The sequence below is a fragment of the Myotis davidii genome, unplaced genomic scaffold (assembly GCF_000327345.1).
Source record: "Myotis davidii unplaced genomic scaffold, ASM32734v1 scaffold556, whole genome shotgun sequence".
Taxonomy (NCBI): Eukaryota; Metazoa; Chordata; class Mammalia; order Chiroptera; family Vespertilionidae; genus Myotis; species Myotis davidii.
In genome coordinates, this window is record NW_006287671.1 from 2,436,509 (window position 1) to 2,456,581 (window position 20,073).

General features: G+C 47.8%; 1 protein-coding gene across 1 annotated transcript in view; it reads left to right on the forward strand.

The window, feature by feature from the left end:
* Positions 1-20,073, forward strand: part of DAPK1 (death-associated protein kinase 1) — a 172,729-nt gene that overhangs the window by 78,056 nt on the left and 74,600 nt on the right. Inside the window, exon 3 of the mRNA XM_006759499.2 lies at positions 6,042-6,263. Within this exon, the coding sequence (XP_006759562.1) occupies positions 6,042-6,263 (222 nt within the window). The remainder of the gene's footprint in view (positions 1-6,041; positions 6,264-20,073) is intronic.

Genomic DNA, 20,073 nt, shown 5'->3' on the forward strand with positions numbered 1-20,073 from the left:
CTAATGTGGGCTGCACCGGGGGACACTCCGAGGGAACTGAGCTCGGTGCTGAGGACCCAGTTCCCGGGGGGAGAGGGGGTCAGCCTTCTTCATTGGTGGGTTAGGATGGAAGGGGAGGTTTCCATGAGCCAGGACGAAGCACTTGGTCTTCACCTGGGCCCCCTAAGGTGGTGTTACTGTGGGACTGGGACTGGCATTCGGAGCCGTCAGAATACAGATTAGGTAGCGGTATGTGTGCTGGGTCCTGTTGGACTGGTTGGTTTGTGTGTGTCCCTGATGGGGGAGGGGAGGAAGGGGGGAGGTGAAAGGTAAACTGGAGGTGAGCACAGCTCAGCCAGAATTCTGTTAAGACATTTCAGTGAGTCTTTGGGGTTTGGTGGTGGTGGTTTTGGTCTCGGCACAGAGGTCCCTCCCAGCGGATGCAGCACTTTTGAAAGATGGGGGACTGCTGCCAAGATGAGAAGTGAAGAACCTGAAAGATGAGCCCTCACACACTGATGTAACGAGAGGGCTCGCTTGTGAGCCTGGGGGGAACCTGTGTTCAAGATGGTCAGGGCGCTCCCGCTCCTTTCCACGCTCAAAGATGAGGTTCTCCCTTAGGTCGGTCTGTGGCAGTGGTCAGCTACTGGTCCCCCACCTCTGCATGGAAGCCTTCCTCCTCACCGCTTCCTGGGTCCTCCGTTAAACCCACCACCCCAAATATTTCCGTGGCTGTTCCTCCTGTCCATTGCTGTGTAACAAACCACCCCCAAACCTGGTAGCTTCAAACAGCTCTCATGCTCTGTGGCTGCCTGGGTGTTCGCACCTAGGGTGTCCCGTGTGGTTGCACAAAGATGCGGGCTGGGACAGGAGCCATCTGAAGACTTGCTAGGCCAGACATCCGTGATAGTCCGTCACCTGGTGGGCCTTTTAAAGCTGCTTGCAGCTCAGCAAGAGCTGTTGACAGAAGCACGTCCATGCGGCCTCTCCACATAGCTTAGACTTCTCCCAGCATGGTGGCAGGGCTCCAAGGGGGAGCTCCCAAGAATGCCTGTTCTGAGAACTCCAGACAGAACCCCCCCATCTGGCTTCTGCCACATTCTATTGGTCAAGCAAGGCTCAGGTTCCAGGGGAGCAGGCTGAGGTCACCCTGCAGAGGAGTATGGGAGATGGAAGATACGGCCAAGGCCATCTTTGCAAACTGCTGTCAGACTCACCTCCCCACAGGCGAGCACTTCAGCAGCCAAAGTCACAAGGTCCTTTGGGGACCCAAGGGGAGAAATCGAATAGGCCTCCATCTAAAATGAAAATAGCTTTGTTATTCCTGATTGGGGGGTGGGGGTGGGGGAGGGGGTGGAGCTAGAGACTTAGCACGTAGATTTCAAGTTGTTGGGTAGAAAGGCCAAGAAGAAATTGGTGCTGCTTTTCAGCCGCTGAAATATGATCCTTTGTGCTTCTTTGAGAAGCAGGAAGCAGAGACCGATTGCTACGCTTGCTAATTTTCATCCTTTATATGGACCTGATGTGCTTAGAGAACCCAGTTTACACTCACATGCAGGGTCTCACTCCATGTTGTCATCACCCTTGCATGAATGGGGAAACTGAAGCTCAGAAGTCCCTGCTTTCCCACGTTACTGACAGAGTTGGGGTTGACCTTGCTTCATTCTGGGCGGGGCCCTGTTTGTGGAGCTGCTCTTCATCTTCCCCCACCACTCCCTCTTCTCTCAGAAATGCTAGGCAGGCTCTTTTGTGCTCCCTGCCCTGGCTCACCCATGCCTCCTCTCAGAACTCATCCCTCCACACACACCTTCATCTCCCAGGTCACATCCCGCCTTCAAGACACAGCCTGGGTCTCCTGACCTCCCTAGTCTTTTTTATAGCCTTTCCAACATTCTGCTGTTACATGCTTGTCTCTCCCATTAGTCTATAAACTCTTCAGGGTCTTTCCGCTGCCATAAATGTGAATTATTACCCAACGTTAACTCATCCTTGAAAAATCATTTCTGTCTCCTCGCCTCTTATTTAAGACCTGTAAGTCCAGTTTTCTACCGGGATCCAAGCTGCTGCCACTCTGTCAACACAGCTCTTCAGGAAAAATAGTTGGCTCATAAGCCAGCACTATAATTGTGCCAGAAGGTTGATATGTGAATTCAAAAGTAAAAGTTATTTTGTGTTAATTAGAAACCTTATTGCAAAGACTTGGAAGGAGGGTAGAGTTGAAACTTTCCAGCTGTTTTGATTTAAGCCAGATCTGTTTCTAGCATTAATGTAGGGAATTCGCAATAACACATAGTTCCCATAAAGAATTTTTAACTGTCATATGTACTGGGTAGATGCATGCTTTAAATTCTCCCCAAAATTATAAGCTGTTTTAGTATGGTTTTTTTCAATCTGCACTTACTGGGTGGGAGCTTGTTCTAATGTGGTGTCTGGATCAAAGTCCGCAGTGAAAATGTGAGAGCCCAGGTTAGGCACCAGCCCACGGGCAGAAAAAATAGTTGCTCCCAGACAACTTGCTCTTCCTGCATCCTGAAAGCAACATCTTTGACTTCGCTTGTCCACCCCATCTTTCCCAAAGTGAGAGTAAAACTCCCACAAAGAAATGAATTGGAAAATAAAACGTGAAGGGATGAAACAGAGTTCGACAGGTGTTTGTTGTTGTTGTTTTAAATATATATTTTATTGATTTCAGAAAGGAAGAGAGACGGAGAGAGAGAGAGAGAGAGATCAATGATGAGAGAGAATTATTGATTGGCTGCCTCCTTCACTCCCCCCACTAGGGATCGAGTCTGCAACCTGGGCATGTGCCTTTGACTGGAATCGAACCTGGGACCCTTCTATCCGCAGGCTGATGCTCTATCCACTGAGCCAAATCAGCTAGGGCCGACAGGTTCATTTTTAATGCACTATGGAATACATAAGACCTCCAAAAACACAGATGCTTCAGTTGCTTGCCATCTGACCTTGAGACTCTCCTGTGGTTCTTTCTAATTGTTAACGTTGTGCTTCCTAAGCACACACGCAAATGTGGTTTACCTTTCCTTGCAGAGCACCGACAAGGATATTCAAGCCATGGCTCCGTTCATTCAAGCACTTGATGAATTTTCAGTGGCGAGGAGGCGGCTACATTGCCCAAGCGTTTTAGCCACAAGCCTCTTCTCTTTGCCTCCCCCTCAAGAAAGCTCTTTCCTAGAATGAGGTCCTGCAACTTCAGAGCAGGGTGGCTTGTTTCTCAAACAAAGTGGACACAAGCCCAGCATAGCAGCCTGGCTCAAGGAATAGAGCTTTGGAGCAAATACACTTGCGTGTGGAGTCATTTTTGAATTATACAAACTTGCTGAATGATTTAGAGCAGTTTTTAAAACATCCCTCTGAATGCCGTAACCGGTTTGGCTCAGTGGATAGAGCGTCGGCCTGCGGACTGAAGGGTCCCAGGTTCGATTCCAGTCAAGGGCATGTACCTTGGTTGCGGGCACATCCCCAGTAGGAGGTGTGCAGGAGGCGGCTGATCGATGTTTCTCTCTCATCAATGTTTCTAACTCTCTAACTCTCTCCCTTCCTCTCTGTAAAAAAATCAATAAAATATATATTTAAAAAAAAAAAAAACATCCCTCTGAAGCCTGGCTTTTTCATTGACCGAAGAAATGAGGATGGTGTGAATCTCATAGAGTTAAAAGGGGGAAACAGTCAACAATGGATCATTTGGCAATGAAACACACTCAGATAGTCTTTAAATTTAGACTTGTATTTAAATTCTTTGTGGTTTGCCTGCAGATTTTATTTTGTTTGGCACTTTAGTTTTGTTTTTTTAAAGCAAGGTGATTCAAACCACAGACTGCCTCAAGTCATTACAGCCCCTGAGACAAGTCTCGGTGCCTGTAGGTGCCTGTAGCCTGTGGGAGGCATCACAATCCACCACCACCACCACCACCATCACCACCACCACATTATACAAAACATAATTTTAGATACTTTACCACCCCCACCACCACCATCACCACCCTCACCACCACCACCACCACCCGGCCCCCAAGCACAGATGTTTGTGGTTTGAAGGTGCTGCCCTGTGAAGTGCACTCTCTCTTCTCTCTGCCCTGGGGTCCCTTGAGAGCCCTCTGTGGGGACATGATACTGTCTCTGTGAGAAGTGGGGCTGAGTTCCTGCTTTTCTCCATAAACACCATCTCTGCAGCCCACCCCTTTTCCCTCTGGTCAGTCCTTCACTCCCCAGAGAAATTAGAACATGGTTGTAATAAAGTCGTAACAGATCCCCTGGCTCTTTAAGGTCGGGAGTTTACAGACGGCGCTAGCATTCCGGTGCGATTTATTCTTCAACTTCTCTGCTCTCCTGCTGCAGGGGGAAGGAGGGTATTAATAACCTGTCATGCAAAAAATTTGATACTGCCATAAAAATAATCCTTCACTGTGTGTTTTTTCTTCTCTGGCCTCCTGCTGCTCAAGGAAATGAATAACATTTTAAAGTATCCATTCTTTAGCATCAAAATATTACCAGTTATTTTATTTTCTCTCCCCTTTTTGTCTTCATGTGAGGGGAAGGAAACTAGCGGAAAATAACTGTGATCATGCTCTGCATAGCAGTTCTCCAGCTGGTGCCAAGCAATGTACAGGTCCTGTGATGGGGGACCAACCCTGCCTTGGGTGCTAGAGGGTCGTTACAGGAAGCATCTTTCTGTTGTTTCATCTAAATTCAGGGTAGCCTACTTACCTCTCAAGATCTCACCCACTTATGTCTTCACCTTTTATTGTGTGTCAAGTTATTTTATAACTAGAGGCCCAGTGCACGAATTCGTGCACAGGGGGCGGCCGGCAGGAGGAAGGGACCGCAGGAGGTTGGCTATGGGAGCTCACTGATCACCAGGGGGCAGCTCCTACATTGAGCACCTGCCCCCTAATGGTCAGTGTGTGTCATAGCGACTGGTCGTAACGGTCGCTTAGGCTTTTATATATATAGATATTCTTTTATATATGCATAGGAAGCTCTGGTTATTCGCTGTGGCACTGGATGGATAGGATGCTTTCCTCTGTAAGAAATAGAAAACACAGATCAAACTGGCTTTAGCAGTAAAGAGAATTTATTGGCCTATGTTGCTGAAATTTCCAAAGGCAGATGGTTTCAGGCTAGGGTTGATCTAGCCACTCCCAGTGTTACCACAGACCTAGTCTTGTTGCTTCTACTGGCTCTGTCTCTGCAATGTGATTAGCTTTAAACCAAGAGTGACTCCTCAAATGGCTCTAAGGTATCTGCCGGCAGCTTTGAGGGATCAGAAAATCTCAGGAAAAGGCTCTGTCTAAACATTCTCTGGAAGGTCTCTATTTAGGTCCTGGGCCTATCACTGGAGCCAGGAGAACTTTGTGCCAAGCTCTGGTCACATGATCTGTATCTGTAGTTGTGGATGGAGGCAGCTTCCCAGAACCACAACAATCCCTAGATAAAGGTATTGGAAAAGGAAGAGGAGGGCGGTGGTGCTGGAGAAGCAGCCAGCAGATGTCTAGTCCACAGGACTCATCAATTCCCCAAGTGTGAAAAACACGGAGAGCTTATTTTTGTTCTGGGTGTTTCAGTTGATAACTGTTGGTGCTAGAAATATGTCATCAGAGTCAGAGCTCTATATATTTTCCTACCAATTCCCTGGTCTCCATCTCTTGTTTTCCTACACACACAAGGGAATGAGCTTGTTGGGAGTGAGGTCTGATCCCGGAGCTCCTTCCCGGGGTCCCCAAATCAGAAATGGAAGGAAAGGAGGCCAGGACAGAAGTGGAGGCATCATTACTGATTCAACAAAGCATAACTCAGGGAAATAATTTCTATCCCTCGTTCACAAAGAAACTGGTTTAATAAAACTGAAATAGAATAAGAACTAGCCCTACTTATTGTGTTAATTGCTCACAATTTGGACTTTTCTACTCACAACTCCATTGCTCTCCCCCTTGCCCCCCCCCCCCACACACACACCCTCGGCACATCCTTGCTCAAATCTTGTATTTTAATGAACAAAAAGAATGTGTAAATGACCCGTGTCCTTCTCCCGCCCCTCTCTTCAGCGGGCAGTTTGCCGTGGTGAAGAAATGCCGCGAGAAGAGCACGGGTCTGCAGTATGCCGCCAAGTTCATCAAGAAAAGGAGGACGAAATCCAGCCGGCGGGGCGTGAGCCGCGAGGACATCGAGCGCGAGGTCGGCATCCTGAAGGAGATCCAGCACCCCAACGTCATCACGCTGCACGAGGTGTACGAGAACAAGACGGACGTCATCCTGATTCTGGAGCTGTGAGTGCCCCCTGCGGGGCTGGGTCGGGCTGGCAGCGGGGAGGCGGGCGCAGGGATGAAGGTGGGCTGTGCCCAGCCTGGTCAAGAATGGACTCTGCTTCGCCACGTCGGAGAAGTTACTAGGGTGTGTTGCCTGACCCCAGGCCTAGCTGCAGTTATCTGGAGTCATTTTGAAGATCATTCACGTTTTCCCGCCTGATTTGCGAGTGTTCCCCAATCTTAGGGTTCTTTGCTGATTATGAGGTTACCTGTTTTCTGAGTCTTATGTTAAGCTTTTAAGTATACTGTGTCCTTCTCTGCTTCTTTCTTCATTCTCTTTCCCCCTTTCTTCTACTCTGTCTCTCCCTCCTCCCTCCCTGTCTTACACACACCCATTTTCAGCTGCTGGAACTGTCAGCACTCATTATATGAAAGGGTAAAATGGAACCAGAATCACTCAGAGGTGATTACGAAACTTGTTTTTAAAGCAGTTTGCTTGGTGTCTGAGGCCCACCCTGCCCATGGGATATGGATCCTAGTGCGCTGCTCTGGGACTGGCGCCCGTCCCTGGCTGCTGTCTGAGTGCCCAGTCCCCGCAGCACAGGCCGGGGGGAGGGGAGAGGACACTGTCCTGGCGCAGCTGGCTGGGAATGTCTCTGGGCTCTTTGGAGGGAGGAGAGACTTGAGTGCGCTTAGGGCGGAGGGATGGGTGATGCAAAAGGACACGGGTGACAACCACACCTGGAGTCCTGAGTGCTGACGGGCCCACTCATTTCCTGGGAGCCTCTAGAGTTCACATTCCCTCCTGCCAGCCTGCAGCTCCCCTTGTCTGCAGATCTCTTAGGGCTACCAGGAAGAGACCAGAGGAGATGGAAGTGAGGAGGGTAACGGAGGGTCCAGCCCACCCCCGAGCACCACACTGCGGAATGCTGGGCTTTGCCATCACGGGGGTTTGGCCACACAGCTCTGTGGGTCGGAGCCACCACCTTCTTAACTGTAAACTGGGGTTAATAATACTTACCTCAAAAGGGTCTTGAGATACGCCTTTAAAAATGCCTAGCACAGTGTCTGGCTCATGCATATTTCCTCTCTTCATTCCTTTAAACCAAGAGGTTTGAGCCTCTGCACTGGTGACATTTGGGGCTGGGTAATGACTTTTTCAGGGGGCCATGCTGTACACTGTAGGATGCTTAGCAGCATCTCTGGTTCCTACCTACCAGATGCTGGTAGCATTGCCCCCTCCAGCTGTGACAGCCAAAATGTCTCCAGACATTGCCCTATGCCCCTTGAGGGCAAAATAGTCTCCCTTCCCCAATCACTGCTTTAAAGGCAGAGCAGGACTTGGAAGAGCACCGAGGATTAAGGGGCCTGCTCAAGGTACAGCATAGAAAAGAGAGGAGTCACAGTTTAATCCACGCTGTGGCTTTCTGTGGCCGCTGGGGAACCAGACAGAACCAATATCAACATCAGGGTAAATCCTTTACCATCGCTAAGCCTGACTTTCCTCCCTTACAGCGGTTGTAAGAGACCACGGGTACAAAGTTCCTGGGAAGGAAACGTTACAGATCACAGCTCTTTTGCCTTTTCAGAGAATTACCAGGTTGTGCCCAGTGACTGTCACTTACCCTCTTCACATACCAAACTGCACCGAGGAGGCCTGTGAGTTCCTGCCCTCCTCATGCCACCTGCGGGCGTTCGGTATGGATTCAGCCTCTGTTGACTGGCCCCATTTCAGAGACATTTTTTATTGGGTGCACTTATCCTGAGTGTAAATTGGGTGACATTGTAAATTATCATACAGTACACTTGATGTTGGAGGAGGGTGGTACAAATCCATGGAACTTAACATGTGGATTGTAACCACCACCCAAATCAGGATTCCGAACAGTCCCATCACCCCCTAACTCCCTTCTACTAATCCCTTTGTAGTCACACCCACCCTCCACCTCCATCCCCACCCCCAGGCAACCAATAAGCTGTTCTCCATCCATTTGTCTTTTGGAAAATGTCATGTAAGTCTATTTATATAGTATACTAGAGGCCCAACGCACAAAATTCATTCAAGAGTAAGTCTTCCTTCCCCCGGTTGCCGGCACAGGCTCTGGCACCTGGACCCGGGCTTCCCTCCGGGCTCTGGCTTTGTCAGGAAGGACGTCCAGTCTAATTAGCATATTACACTTTCATTAAATAGATAGTCTTTTGAGACCGGCTCTTTCACTCAGCAGAATGCTTTTGAGATTTGCGCAAGAGTTCCTTGCTGAATAGTATTCCCCTGCATGATGTTTATCCACTCACCCCCTGAAGGACGTTTGTGTTGTTTCTAGTGTTTGGCAATCATTAATAAAGCTGCTATCAACATTCACATGCAGACGTGTGTGTGAACCTAAGTTTTCATTGCCTGGGGGTAAACACCTATGAGTGGGATTGCTGGGTCGCGTGGTAAGTGTGGGTATAACTTTAAGGACACGGCCAAACTGCTTTCTAAAGTGGCTGCACCATTGTCAGGCCCTCCAGCAAAGGATGAGAGTTTCCGCTGCTGCACCAGCACTCAGTGTGATCAGAATCTGTTTTTCATTGTAACCTTTCTGGTGAGTACATAGTGGCTCACAACATTGCATAGTTCATTGTGTGGTGACCTTGAATAAAAGTTGCGCCAACTCACCAAGAGCAACTATGGGAAGGGGCTGGAGGGGCCTTAGGACACAGTCCCTAACCCACAGGAAGATTCTGTGCTCTCTCCAGGGTGGTTATGCTTATTTCAAAGGGGTGTTAACCTAGATGCATAAAAACAATGGACAGGGCTTGCTTAAGGCAAAGATAAACCTTTTACTAAAGAAGTTACTAGTGTATGCCTGGGGCATGACTACCCACCAGGACTGGCCAGTTAGGAATTTATTATCACATCACCTGTGATGTTACATTCCATAGAACCCCTTCTCCGCCTACAGTTCTAAATTCTAACAGCTTTAAAGGAAGATTAATCATCGGTGACATATTCCATCTCCTTTCTTTCTAAAGAATGCTGAGGTACAGTGGTGGTTAAGGAGAGAATAAAGTTTGAGAATTTGTCGGAAGATAGCCCTGTGATGTTAGAGTGGCCATGTATCTCTCCCTTCTGGCTCAGTGATCTCTGAGTAGCTGTATTTCTCTGATGTATTACTTTGAGATGGGTGCCATGGCAAGTGTAGCTTTCTGGGGCTGACTAATGAAGCTTGTTGTCTCGTTGAAAACTTGGGCCCATCTCCACTGTGATGTGTGAGTTCCCCCGCTCTGAACCCCAGGACCACTGCTCCGCTCACCTTTTCATGAACTTGCTCCCAGTGTCTTGGGTAAGGTACGGAAATGGTATCTTTTCTTTTTTCTAACTATTTGGTGTCTGGGTTACAGGCGCAGTTGTCAAATCTAGTCCAGGATCTGCCCTTTAAAATATGTAAAATAGCCTGAAAGTAGTTTTGAAGTCTGACTTGCTTCCCTGGGCAGTAATCTTTTCACAGCCGATCTGCTATTGGAGCTCAGTCTAGCATAGACACCCTGGAGGAGGCCTATGTGGTGCTTCAAAATCACGACCTCATGCCCTCCACACCCATTGTTCCCCAAATCATGCTGATGTAAAATCTCTTTACCATGTTATCGCTCGCCCACGCGTGGTCGCACGGGTAGGGCCCTACAAACCTTTGATCCTCCGTGCTGTAGGATTTCATAACTCAACCTGTGAAACATGAAGCTAAACTCTCAGAACCGAAGTCAGTGCTGATCAGTAACGCTGGCTTCTGAAATTCCATTTCTAATGTTGCTGCTCAGAAACGGTTAAGTTCCTTAGTTAAGTATTTCAGGCTGTGGATGGGGATGCATTTTTCTATCTGCCTGCCTTCTCTCCAGCATGGTTTAGATCTAAATGTTTTTAGGGGCCAGATAGGCGATGTAAATAAGCGAGGTTGTTCTGCATAAGGCCCCAGTGTCGGGGAGGCATCAGGGAATGGTGAGGACTGTGGCTAACTGGAACCCTGATGCCCCACCTCAAACAGGCAGCCGTCAATCAGTTGATGGTTGCCGTGTGGGATTTCAGATCCAGTGATTGCCAGCAATCTTGCAGTTGTTCAAAAAAAACCCCTCTGCAGTCTAGGTTTTTTATGTTGGCAATTAGTTCATAGTATTCCTGGGAAGACAAAATAAAACCCATCTATAGGCCACATGCGACCTGTACAGATGTCCAGATTCTAGCCTGTCAACGCAATCATTATTTATTTATTTATTTATTTATTTATTTATTTATTTATGTGAGCGATAAGTATTAGTTGCTCACAACTGTGGAAGAAGCAAGATGGGATAAATACAGTCAGAGACAGCCCCAAAGGGCTAGCAATTCTGTTGGAAGGGCAAAATATGCACTTAACATGCCGGAATGATTTTTTAAATGTACAGCATGATGTGAAATCATGGTCCTCAAACTTTAGCATGCATCAGAATCACTTTGAAAGGCTTGTTAACATATATACTATTGATCACCTGCATTTCCAGAGTTTCTGATTCAGTGAGTCTAGGGTGGAGCCCAAGAATTTGCATTTTAAACAAATTTCCAGCTGATGTTTGTCTTACACACACACACACACACACACACACACACACAGAGTTCTGAAGTTCTAATCCCCTTTACCTCAAAAATGTGGCCTTATTTGGAAATAGGGTCATTGTATATTTAATTTGTTAAGATGTTGTGGCAGAATGCACGGGAGAACGATCAGCCAGCACTCTGAGGGAGGAAAGTTTAACCTTTATTTCGAAGATCTGCTGGTCCAGGGGAATTCTGATCCAAAGCCTCAGCTGAACTCGTGGGGAGACTCTGAACTATATATCTCCTCCTGTGGTGGCCCCTGAGGGTCCCCCCAAGTCAGCTGTGGCAGGGCCCTGGGGTTAGGCTCTGCAGCTCCGCCCGAGTCAGAGTGGGAAAGTAAGACTACAGTTTTAACCAGATACTGAACTAGGTTGCAAGCCCCCCCCCACCCCCCATTTTCCTTTTCAAGATGGGTCACACTGGAGTAAGGCGGGCCCCTAATCCCATATGACTGCTGTCCTTGTGAGAAGAAGGCCGTGTGAAGACAGAGACAAAGGGAGAGTGCCATTCGGAGATGGAGGATTGGAGTGGCACTTCCTCCGAGCTCTAAGGAGGAACTAAGACTGCCACCGTTTGATTTTGGGCTTCTGGCCTCTAGGACTGTGAGACGATAAATTCCTGTGGTTTTAAGCCACCCCGGTGGGGTACTGTGTTACAGCAGCCCTCCCAAACTAATGCAGAAGCACTAGTTAAATCGAAAACTCTGTAAGTTAGTTAAAAATAAAGCGCGGAATCATGGTAGTCACGTCAGGCAACTGAGAAATGATGTGGGGTGTGATTCTCACTCCCTGCAGGCCCGGGCAGAGGAGCACTGCAGAGGGCCGGTGCGTCTGGGTCTGACCTGAGGCAGGAGTGGGCATCACCCCGTCTCGGCCTGCTCCAGGGGAGGCACCTTAGCTTTGAATCACCCATCTGAAAGGCTACCCTGTTAACACTGAAAGTAAAAATCCTAGAATTGTCATGTAAGTATTGGCATAGTGCATTGTTTCAAAGAAATCAAGCCAGTTTTAGGTCACCAACTCTAAATTTCCCCGTATTTGTTCTGCTTGGAATTTAAAGGAGATTCTTAACCCTTTTTAGCTAGCATGCATGTGTTATTGTGTTCTCTCTCTCTCTCTCTCTCTCTCTCTCTCTCTCTTCAGGAAACTCAATTTAATTGCTGAAGTATGCTGTGGTTGTAGCCAAGGTCATGGAATGAAAAATGCATTCTGTTATTTTTTTTAACTTAAATTTAAAAAAAACACAACATAAAATTGACCATCTTAACCATCTTCAAGGTACGGGGCAGCAGTGTTAGGTGTAGGCACCTTGTTGTGCAACAGATCTCCAGAACTTCTTCAACTTGCAACTCTACACCTCTGGAACAACTCCCCTTTTTAGCTCTCTTTTGACTTTGGCTGAGTTAATAATTTGTGGAATTTGGTTTGCTCACGGCAAACAGCTGCCGAGTTGTATCGAAACATTTGTGCAATATTAGACCACTTTATACACGATCATTCAGTTGGCTCACTCTCTCACACCCAAACCGAGATGCAAACTAGTAGGACTGTGAATATGAATTCTCTATCAGCACAGTGGATGGATGTGGATGAGTTCATGCTGCATCGTCAGCAAGTCCAGAATTGCAAGAACCTTTCGGGAAGTAAATACAGTGATTGAAGCGATGGTTTCAAAGTGACAGAGCTGTACTAAGCTGAAGACAGTCACAGGGACCTACATGATCCTAGTAAATGAGGTGAATCCAATGCCTGACGCCTTTCTACCCCCATCTCCACCCTTCTCTCTGCCTCTCCTGGTCCTCACAAGGCACAATAGCGCGCTCAGATGTCTTAAATGGTTGGGGGTTTTTTGCTGCTACGTTTGTTCTCTCTTCCCTGACCTCGAGCCAGCTCTTTTGACTTTTTGAACTTTTGTTTTAATTCACAAAGGTAATTTCAAGAACTGTTCTGAGTTACACTTTTGGCATCTGGCTCCTCAGATATCTGCGGTTAGGCAAGAACAGAGATCTGAAAGCACATTTGGCAGCAGTCTCAACCTTTCACAACAGAATTAAATCACAAAGTAGGTGAATTTCCATCCAGGCATTCTCTCGCGAAACAAAGCCCTGTACGTACAGCGTCTTCCCCCGCACTCTGAACTTCTTGCCAGTTCAGTTGTAAAGTGTTTCCTTCGTGTTTATTGAATGGGCATTTTTGGTCTTAGAAAAATCGGGACAATGCAAATCATGAAAGCAGACTACGTGTGGTATCTGAGTTCATGGATCTGTAGTTTTTATTATGTAGTCACAACTTAATATCTGGCTTGATGTTCTCTGCTGTATCCATAGGTTATAAATAGAAGGTATTTTTGCTTATTTCCAAGAAAGCTCTATAATCGTTAAGGTTTGGTAAACTGGGTAACATTACCGCCCGCCAGCCAGCCTGAGGGACTTCCACAGCTCAGTCACGGTATTCTTAGACCCTCGTCTGGACGCCGCAGACTCTACCTATGACTCGAAATCCCTGAGAACTGCTCACACTTCCTCTTGGAAATTCACAGCCATGTCATGAATCGTATTACTCTTCCTGTCTTGGCCAACCACCCCCCTAACCAATGACTTGAGAGGATGTCCTAGGAGGAACTCTGTGGAATTGTGGCTCCAACTGACCCTTCGGACATTCTGACTTCCCCTCTTGTTTTGTGCCCTCTCCTTGCTGGCCCCTCTTTCCTCTCTGAGTGGGGGAGGCTGTCCCAGTCACAGGCTGCCTGCCCCACTCAGCTACCTCTGCACACCCAGATCCCGGGAGTAGAAAGGGGAGCTGCACTTCATTTGACTCTTCGGGTCAGCACTGTGGGGCCCCTCCCTGGCATTATACCATTTAATCCTGGTTTCAGAAGGCTGAGCCCTTCCTCTCGTGATATAAGGGTGGGGACTCTAATTCTCAGACAGTAGCTTCTTGAGGAGGGAACTTTTTTTGTTTGAGTCCTTAAATTCTGCCGAGCCTGTATGGGACTTAGCCTACAAGGCCCATTGTCCATGTTTTCTAAGCTGTCACCTTTCCCGGGAACAGGAGGAGTGAGTTAGATAAAAAAGACCACCTTGGAGCAGAGAGGGTGTTCCCTGCCTGCCCCACTCGCTCCCTTCCTCATCTAGGGCTGCCAGTCACCTTGACCTCTACCTCCTAGGGCAGTGCTCCTCGTGTTCCTGTGGCCTTGAGCTGCCTTTGGCCGCCTCCATGCCCAAGCTGTGGCTCAGTAGCTTTTGAAAGCCAACCTGGACTTGGAGGAACTTCCCAAGTCTCTCTCCAGGGCTGCTGCTTTGGCAGCCATGTTGTTCTTGCCTCTCATTTCTTAGCATTTCCATGGAGCTGGGAAGGGGCAGAGAATGTGCTCATGTTCCTGTGGGCATGAAGGCCAGGATGGCTTTGTGAGGGCTCTCATTATAGCTGTACGGGCATATTTGCCCCCTCAGTGTGTTTCTTTGAGGGCAAGACTGTGTCCTGTACTTGGCCCAATAAATGTGCGGACAGTCCAAACAGAGCAAGAAGCACAAGACAATGTGATGAAAGTACCTCATGTGGCTGGAGAGCCAGTCAGTTGACCACTAGTGGAGGTGTTGTTCTTTGTGAGATGCTAATCTACCTGCTTGGGCCTTAGGCAACAACTCTTGACTAAGTGTCCTAGAGGGTAAGGAATGAAACCTTGAACATTGGAATAAGGCAACAAGTGACAGGGCAGCACCCTAGGACTATTTTTTTAAAATATATTTTATTAATTTTTTACAGAGAGAATGGAAGAGGGACAGAGAGTCAGAAACATCGATGAGAGAGAAACATCAATCAGCCGCCTCCTTCACACACCCCCACTGGGGATGTGCCCTCAACCAAAGCACATGTCCCCGACCGGAATCGAACCTAGGACCCCTCAGTCCACAGGCCGACGCTCTATCCACTGAGCCAAACCGGCCAGGGCACCCTAGGACTATTGATAGCCAGAAGCTTCAACCACCCTTAGACCTGTAGGGTAGGAAGGGAGTGGCTTGGGGAACCTGGAAAGGATAATTTCGGGAGGGGGGGAAGAAGGGGGCAGAACCACCTGACATGAGCTGAGCCCTTTGTAGGGGAACTCAGCCAACTCATGGCAACTTGACAGTGAGGAGGTGGAGTTGACCTCAGTCTTCTTCCTTATTGGTGCTACCTGTTGGCCAGACCAAACTAGAAGCCTGAGAAAGCTTTTTATTCAGTCTCTGAGTGCAGCTTCCCTGGACCCAGAACTGATGGAGAAGCACAGAACATGGATCTGGAGCGGTAAATAGAAAATACCTCTAGTGTCTGGTCCTTTCGACACTTCAACCTAGATGCTGTAGCTAAGGAGTTACAGTCCAAACTTACTGGTGCCCCACAATGAACTCTTTCCAGGACTGAAGAATACACAATTTGTCACTGGATGGGCAGGATCCGTTGGATCTCATGCCCTTTTTCTCAAAGGCGGTGTGCCCCTCACAGATTCTTAGAGGGGAAGTACATTTTTTTCGAAGCATCCCCCTTTTGTGTTCCTAATTTTTCACTTTTTTAAAAGTGTTACTGGAATGAGGAAGTGGAGACGTGGCCTAGACTTCTAGCCTTGGGCTAGAAGTCTTGGTTCTTTTGCAGGTGGTAGCTCTCTGTTGCCAGGACAATTTGCCCAGCAGGAGAGTTGTGTTCATTCTTCCTTGCCTACCCTTTGGGTGCTGCGTCCCCCTCTGAAGGGTTGGGAGTTGTCTCTGAGCTCCTTGGCATCCATGTGTCTACTGGACACTATGGGAAGAATTTCCATAGAAATAGGAAGCAACCTATACCTGCCCCCTTCTCTTCCTTGACTCCCATTCCCTCTTCGGATCACTTTAATCTACCTTTTAACCTGCTTGCCACTGAAAGGATTCCTGCCAAAGCTTCCTAATTTGCAAAATTCCTTAATATATATGCAGCTCATAAGACTCCATTATCACCTCCCAATATATTGATATCCCTAAAGCTCTATCTCTAGGTCTTTCTCTGGAACCCCACAATTGCTTCTACAGTTGCCTATTCAACATCTCCACCAAATGGGTCTCCCCCAGGTACCTCAAGCTTACTGTGTCCTAAACTGAATTTATAATCTCCCCTCCCCTGCCCACTCTCTCCTCTCCTTCTCTAGCTTGGTTTATGACGTCGCCATCTTCCAGTTTTCCCAGACTGGAAGCCATGGCACCATCCTTGCCTTTCCTTCTCCCCTGACTCTTCACCGTGCCACACAGCCCGTCTTTCCTTAAGTCCCGTGGGTTCTGCCCGCGTCTCTCTCTTTATTACCGTTCTCATGTTTTCTCACCTGTCCAACTCACCCTCAGATTTATTACAAAACAGCTACATATCTTGCTTAAGAATCTTTGCTGAATAATTATATGAAAAGATTCTCATTATCACTCATCATTAGGTATCTCTTCAAATCAAAACCACAATGAGATCAGTTCATGTCCACTAGGATGGCCATAATTAAAAAGATAGATGATATTAAGTGTTGGTGGGGCTTTGGGAGAAACTGGAACATTTCTCCATAACATTACCGGAGACTAGAGGTATTTTCTATTAACTGCAATGGAACTACTGTAATGTAGTGTAATATAAAATGGATCAGCTGCTTTCGAAAACAGCTTGGCCATTCCTCAAAATATTCAGTGTAGGGTTACCATATGACTCAGCATTTCCACTCCTCAGACTATACCCAAGAGAAATAGAAATATATGTCCACACAAAAACTTATACATGAAGCTTATAGTAGCATTTTTCACAATAGCTAAAAAGTAGGAGCAACCCCATGTCCGTCAGCTGATGAATGAATGGATCAACAAATTGTTGTGTAGTGATCCAACAGACTATTATTTGGCAGCAAAAAAGAATGAGGCGTTAATATACACTTCAACATGGATGAATCTTGAAGACACGATGCTAAGTGAAAGAAGCCAGTCTCAAAAGACCACATATTATATGAAATGTCCAGAATAGGCAAATCCATAGAGGCAGAAAGTAGATTAGTGGTCCTAGGGCAGGCTGGGTAGTGGTGGTGAAGAATGGGGAGTGGCTACTAATAGGCACAAGGTTTCCTTTGGGGATGATGAAAATATTGTAAAATTAGATTGTGGTGATAGTTGCACAACTCTGTGAGTATACTAAAAACCATTGAATTGGATGTATACTTTATTTTTAAAAAATATATATTTTATTGATTTTCTACAGAAAGGAAGGGAGAGGGTTAGAGAGCTAGAAACATCAATGAGAGAGAAACATCGATCAGCTGTTTATACCTTGGGCGAAACCAAGTATATGCCCTTGACTGGAATCAAACCTGGGACCCTTCAGTCCGCAGGCCGACGCTCTATCCTCCGAGCCAAACCAGCTAGGGCTGGATGTATACTTTAAAAGAGTCAGTTATATGGTATGTGAGTTATATCATAATAAAGCTTTAGAAAACATCTCTGGCCCTTCTGCCTACAGAATGAGACCCATGAGCCATAATAGACTAGCGTAGGATCTTTGTACCAATTCCAGCTCTTTCCTTAAATCCAACCACTTCTCCTTCACCCGTTTCATCTCTGCCCTTCATGGTCAACTCACAGAGAATCATCTTTACCAGATTATGCCATTTCTTAGGCACCCCCAATCCACTGTTTATGCTGCACCCTCTGCCTGGCATGCCATACTTTGTCTACCCAGAGAATTGCTACTCATCTGTCACAGCCCAGCACACACGGGTTTAGTTCCTTCTGTGTGTTTTCATCGCCTTATAGAAGCATTTACCACGCTATATTTTAAATGTTTGTATCTCTTCCTCCTGTAATGGACAGAGCTCTCCAGGGCATTTCTCTTATTTCTCTTTCTATCTCGAGCATCCAGAAGAGGGCATGAATGCCAGCACACAGTCAGCCGTCAGTGCCCCGTGAAAGTGGTTGAAGTTGAATTCAGTCAAGGAGACCAGTGAGAGGTCCCGATGAGCAGCAGTGAGGGGCTTGCCAGAGTGAGGACAGTGGAGATGTAAAGAGGAAACAAGCCGAAAGTCTGCATCGTCAGTGACCTGCTGAAAGTAGCCTCCCTCCCGAGAACGGAGCATTTTGTCACCTTAGCTAATGTCCACTTTGGGCCTGAAAGGGGTGAAACATGAGGCCAGATGTCTAAGTTGGGCTCATGGGTGGGCAGAAGGGTAGGATAGAAGGAGAGTTGATGGCATTCCGAGGGACAGGAGTTGAGAACCTACAATATGCCTGACATTAAGAGGCTCGATACAATGGCAATCAGAGGCAAGCGGCTAAAATTAAAGCTGCTGATTATCATTGGCGTCTAGTATAATAATGTCCATCACATGGCAGCTACTCAGTAAACATTTATGCAAAGGAAAAAAAGGAAAGAAAGAAGGTGAGCTCTTCAGACACTCAAAGTCACGTTTGCCCATTAGAGCAGCGGTTCTCAGCCTGTGGGTCGCGACCCCTTTGGCGGTCGACCGACCCTTTCACAGGGGTCGCCTAAGACCATCCTGCATATCAGATATTTACATTACGATTCATAACAGTGGCAACGTTACAGTTATGCAGTAGCAACGAAATAATTTTATGGTTGGGTCACAACATGAACTGTATTTAAAGGGCCAGAAGGTTGAGAACCAAAGCCTTAGAGTCTCCTACATAGAGCCAACCCTGCTCAGCCCTGGTGTGGCCCCAGACTGACTGTGCTATTGAAAAAGAGACCCATTCTCTTCTCATCTCCATCTTAGAGGCCTCTGGTCGGGGTGACTCTCCACTCCTGGCCTCCTCTTCCAACACAGAAGGTTTCAGGGAATCTTCTCCTTTCTCTTCCCTTCCCTGAGGTGGCCAGTAGAAAATACTAGGCTCCATGCCCCTTCCCTGCCTGACTCCCCATCTTCTGCCAGTGGCCAAAGTGATCTCTGAACCTCACCACCTGATGAGTGAATGTCAGCTCGCTCACCTTTTCCATCTCTTCCTCCTCCAACCTTCCTTTCTTCTCAAGCTCATCCCAAACTAAAGGGCAGGACTGCTCTGCCCTGTGCCTCTTCTACATCCCGGGGGTGGCCAAAGAACGGGCAGCACCGTCCTTCAGGCTGGCTGGGGTCCCTATCTGATGGGCCAGGGGTCTTTCATCCAGGATTTCCAGGTTCTTAAAACAAGCAGCAGCCTTTATCTCAGCCCTTTGAGCTCAGGGAGAACAAACCCGCTCAGCAGTGGGAGGGGCGGGTCCCCGTGCTTCCCCAGATAATAGCCTTCCCTTGTTTTCACCCAGACCAGACAGATAGATTTTGGGAAAACCTGCATCTTTGCTCTCCCAGCTGGTTCACTTCCCACGGCCTTTATTCTAGCACCAGTTATAATGACCAGGCCGCAGAGATGTCTGGCTGCCCCAGCTTTTCCGTGTGCCCCACTTTGGATCAGCCTCGTTATTTCTGTGGGTCCCCAAAGCTTGAACTGAAGCCATGGACGTAGAAAAAGGCTTGGCGTTGCCTGTGGTCGGTCCGGCTGTTAGGTTTCTTATTTCCCTGTACGCGAGGACCTTCTTTCGTTCAGGAACTCTGCCTGGGCCATTGGGGGTGGGACTCTAGTTTGTCTCTCGGCCCCTTCTCTGTCTCTAACAAATTTTCTCATCCTGTTGGTCACGTCGTGCCTAGCGAGCTCCATACATGATCGTTTGTTCGGAGCACTGGAGTGAACGGATGAGGTTATTCGTGGCTGGGATGACCACCCTCTAGGTCCAGCCAGGCACCTCTGAGCCCCATACAGACACCTGAGAGCTCGGGCTCCTGTACCCCTGCACACCTGTACCCCATTGTTGGTAACCCTGTTGGCAGGCTCAGCTGCTGAACTGTAGGGCACCATGCCTGGAAGGCCATCAGTGGCCTTTCTAGTGCGATTCCTGCCTGAACTAGCCCAGCCAAGGATTCCTCCGTTCCTGGGGCCACCTGCCCAGCATTTCTGCGTCTTCTGGCCTCCCGACACTTCTCAGACCCTCTCACCCTGGGTTCCCCTTCTAGCACGCCAGCATCTGCTTTCTTCTCATCTGCATTAGTTTATAATTTCTCCAGAGTGGACATTTTGGCTCTTCCTGTCTACCCTCCCTTTCCACTTCCCCACCACCCCCAGTGCCGGGGTCCAACCCCAGCGGGTCCAGGGGTCCCCAAAGGTGTGGACGGAGTCGGCGAAGAAGGAATGACACGGAGACAGCG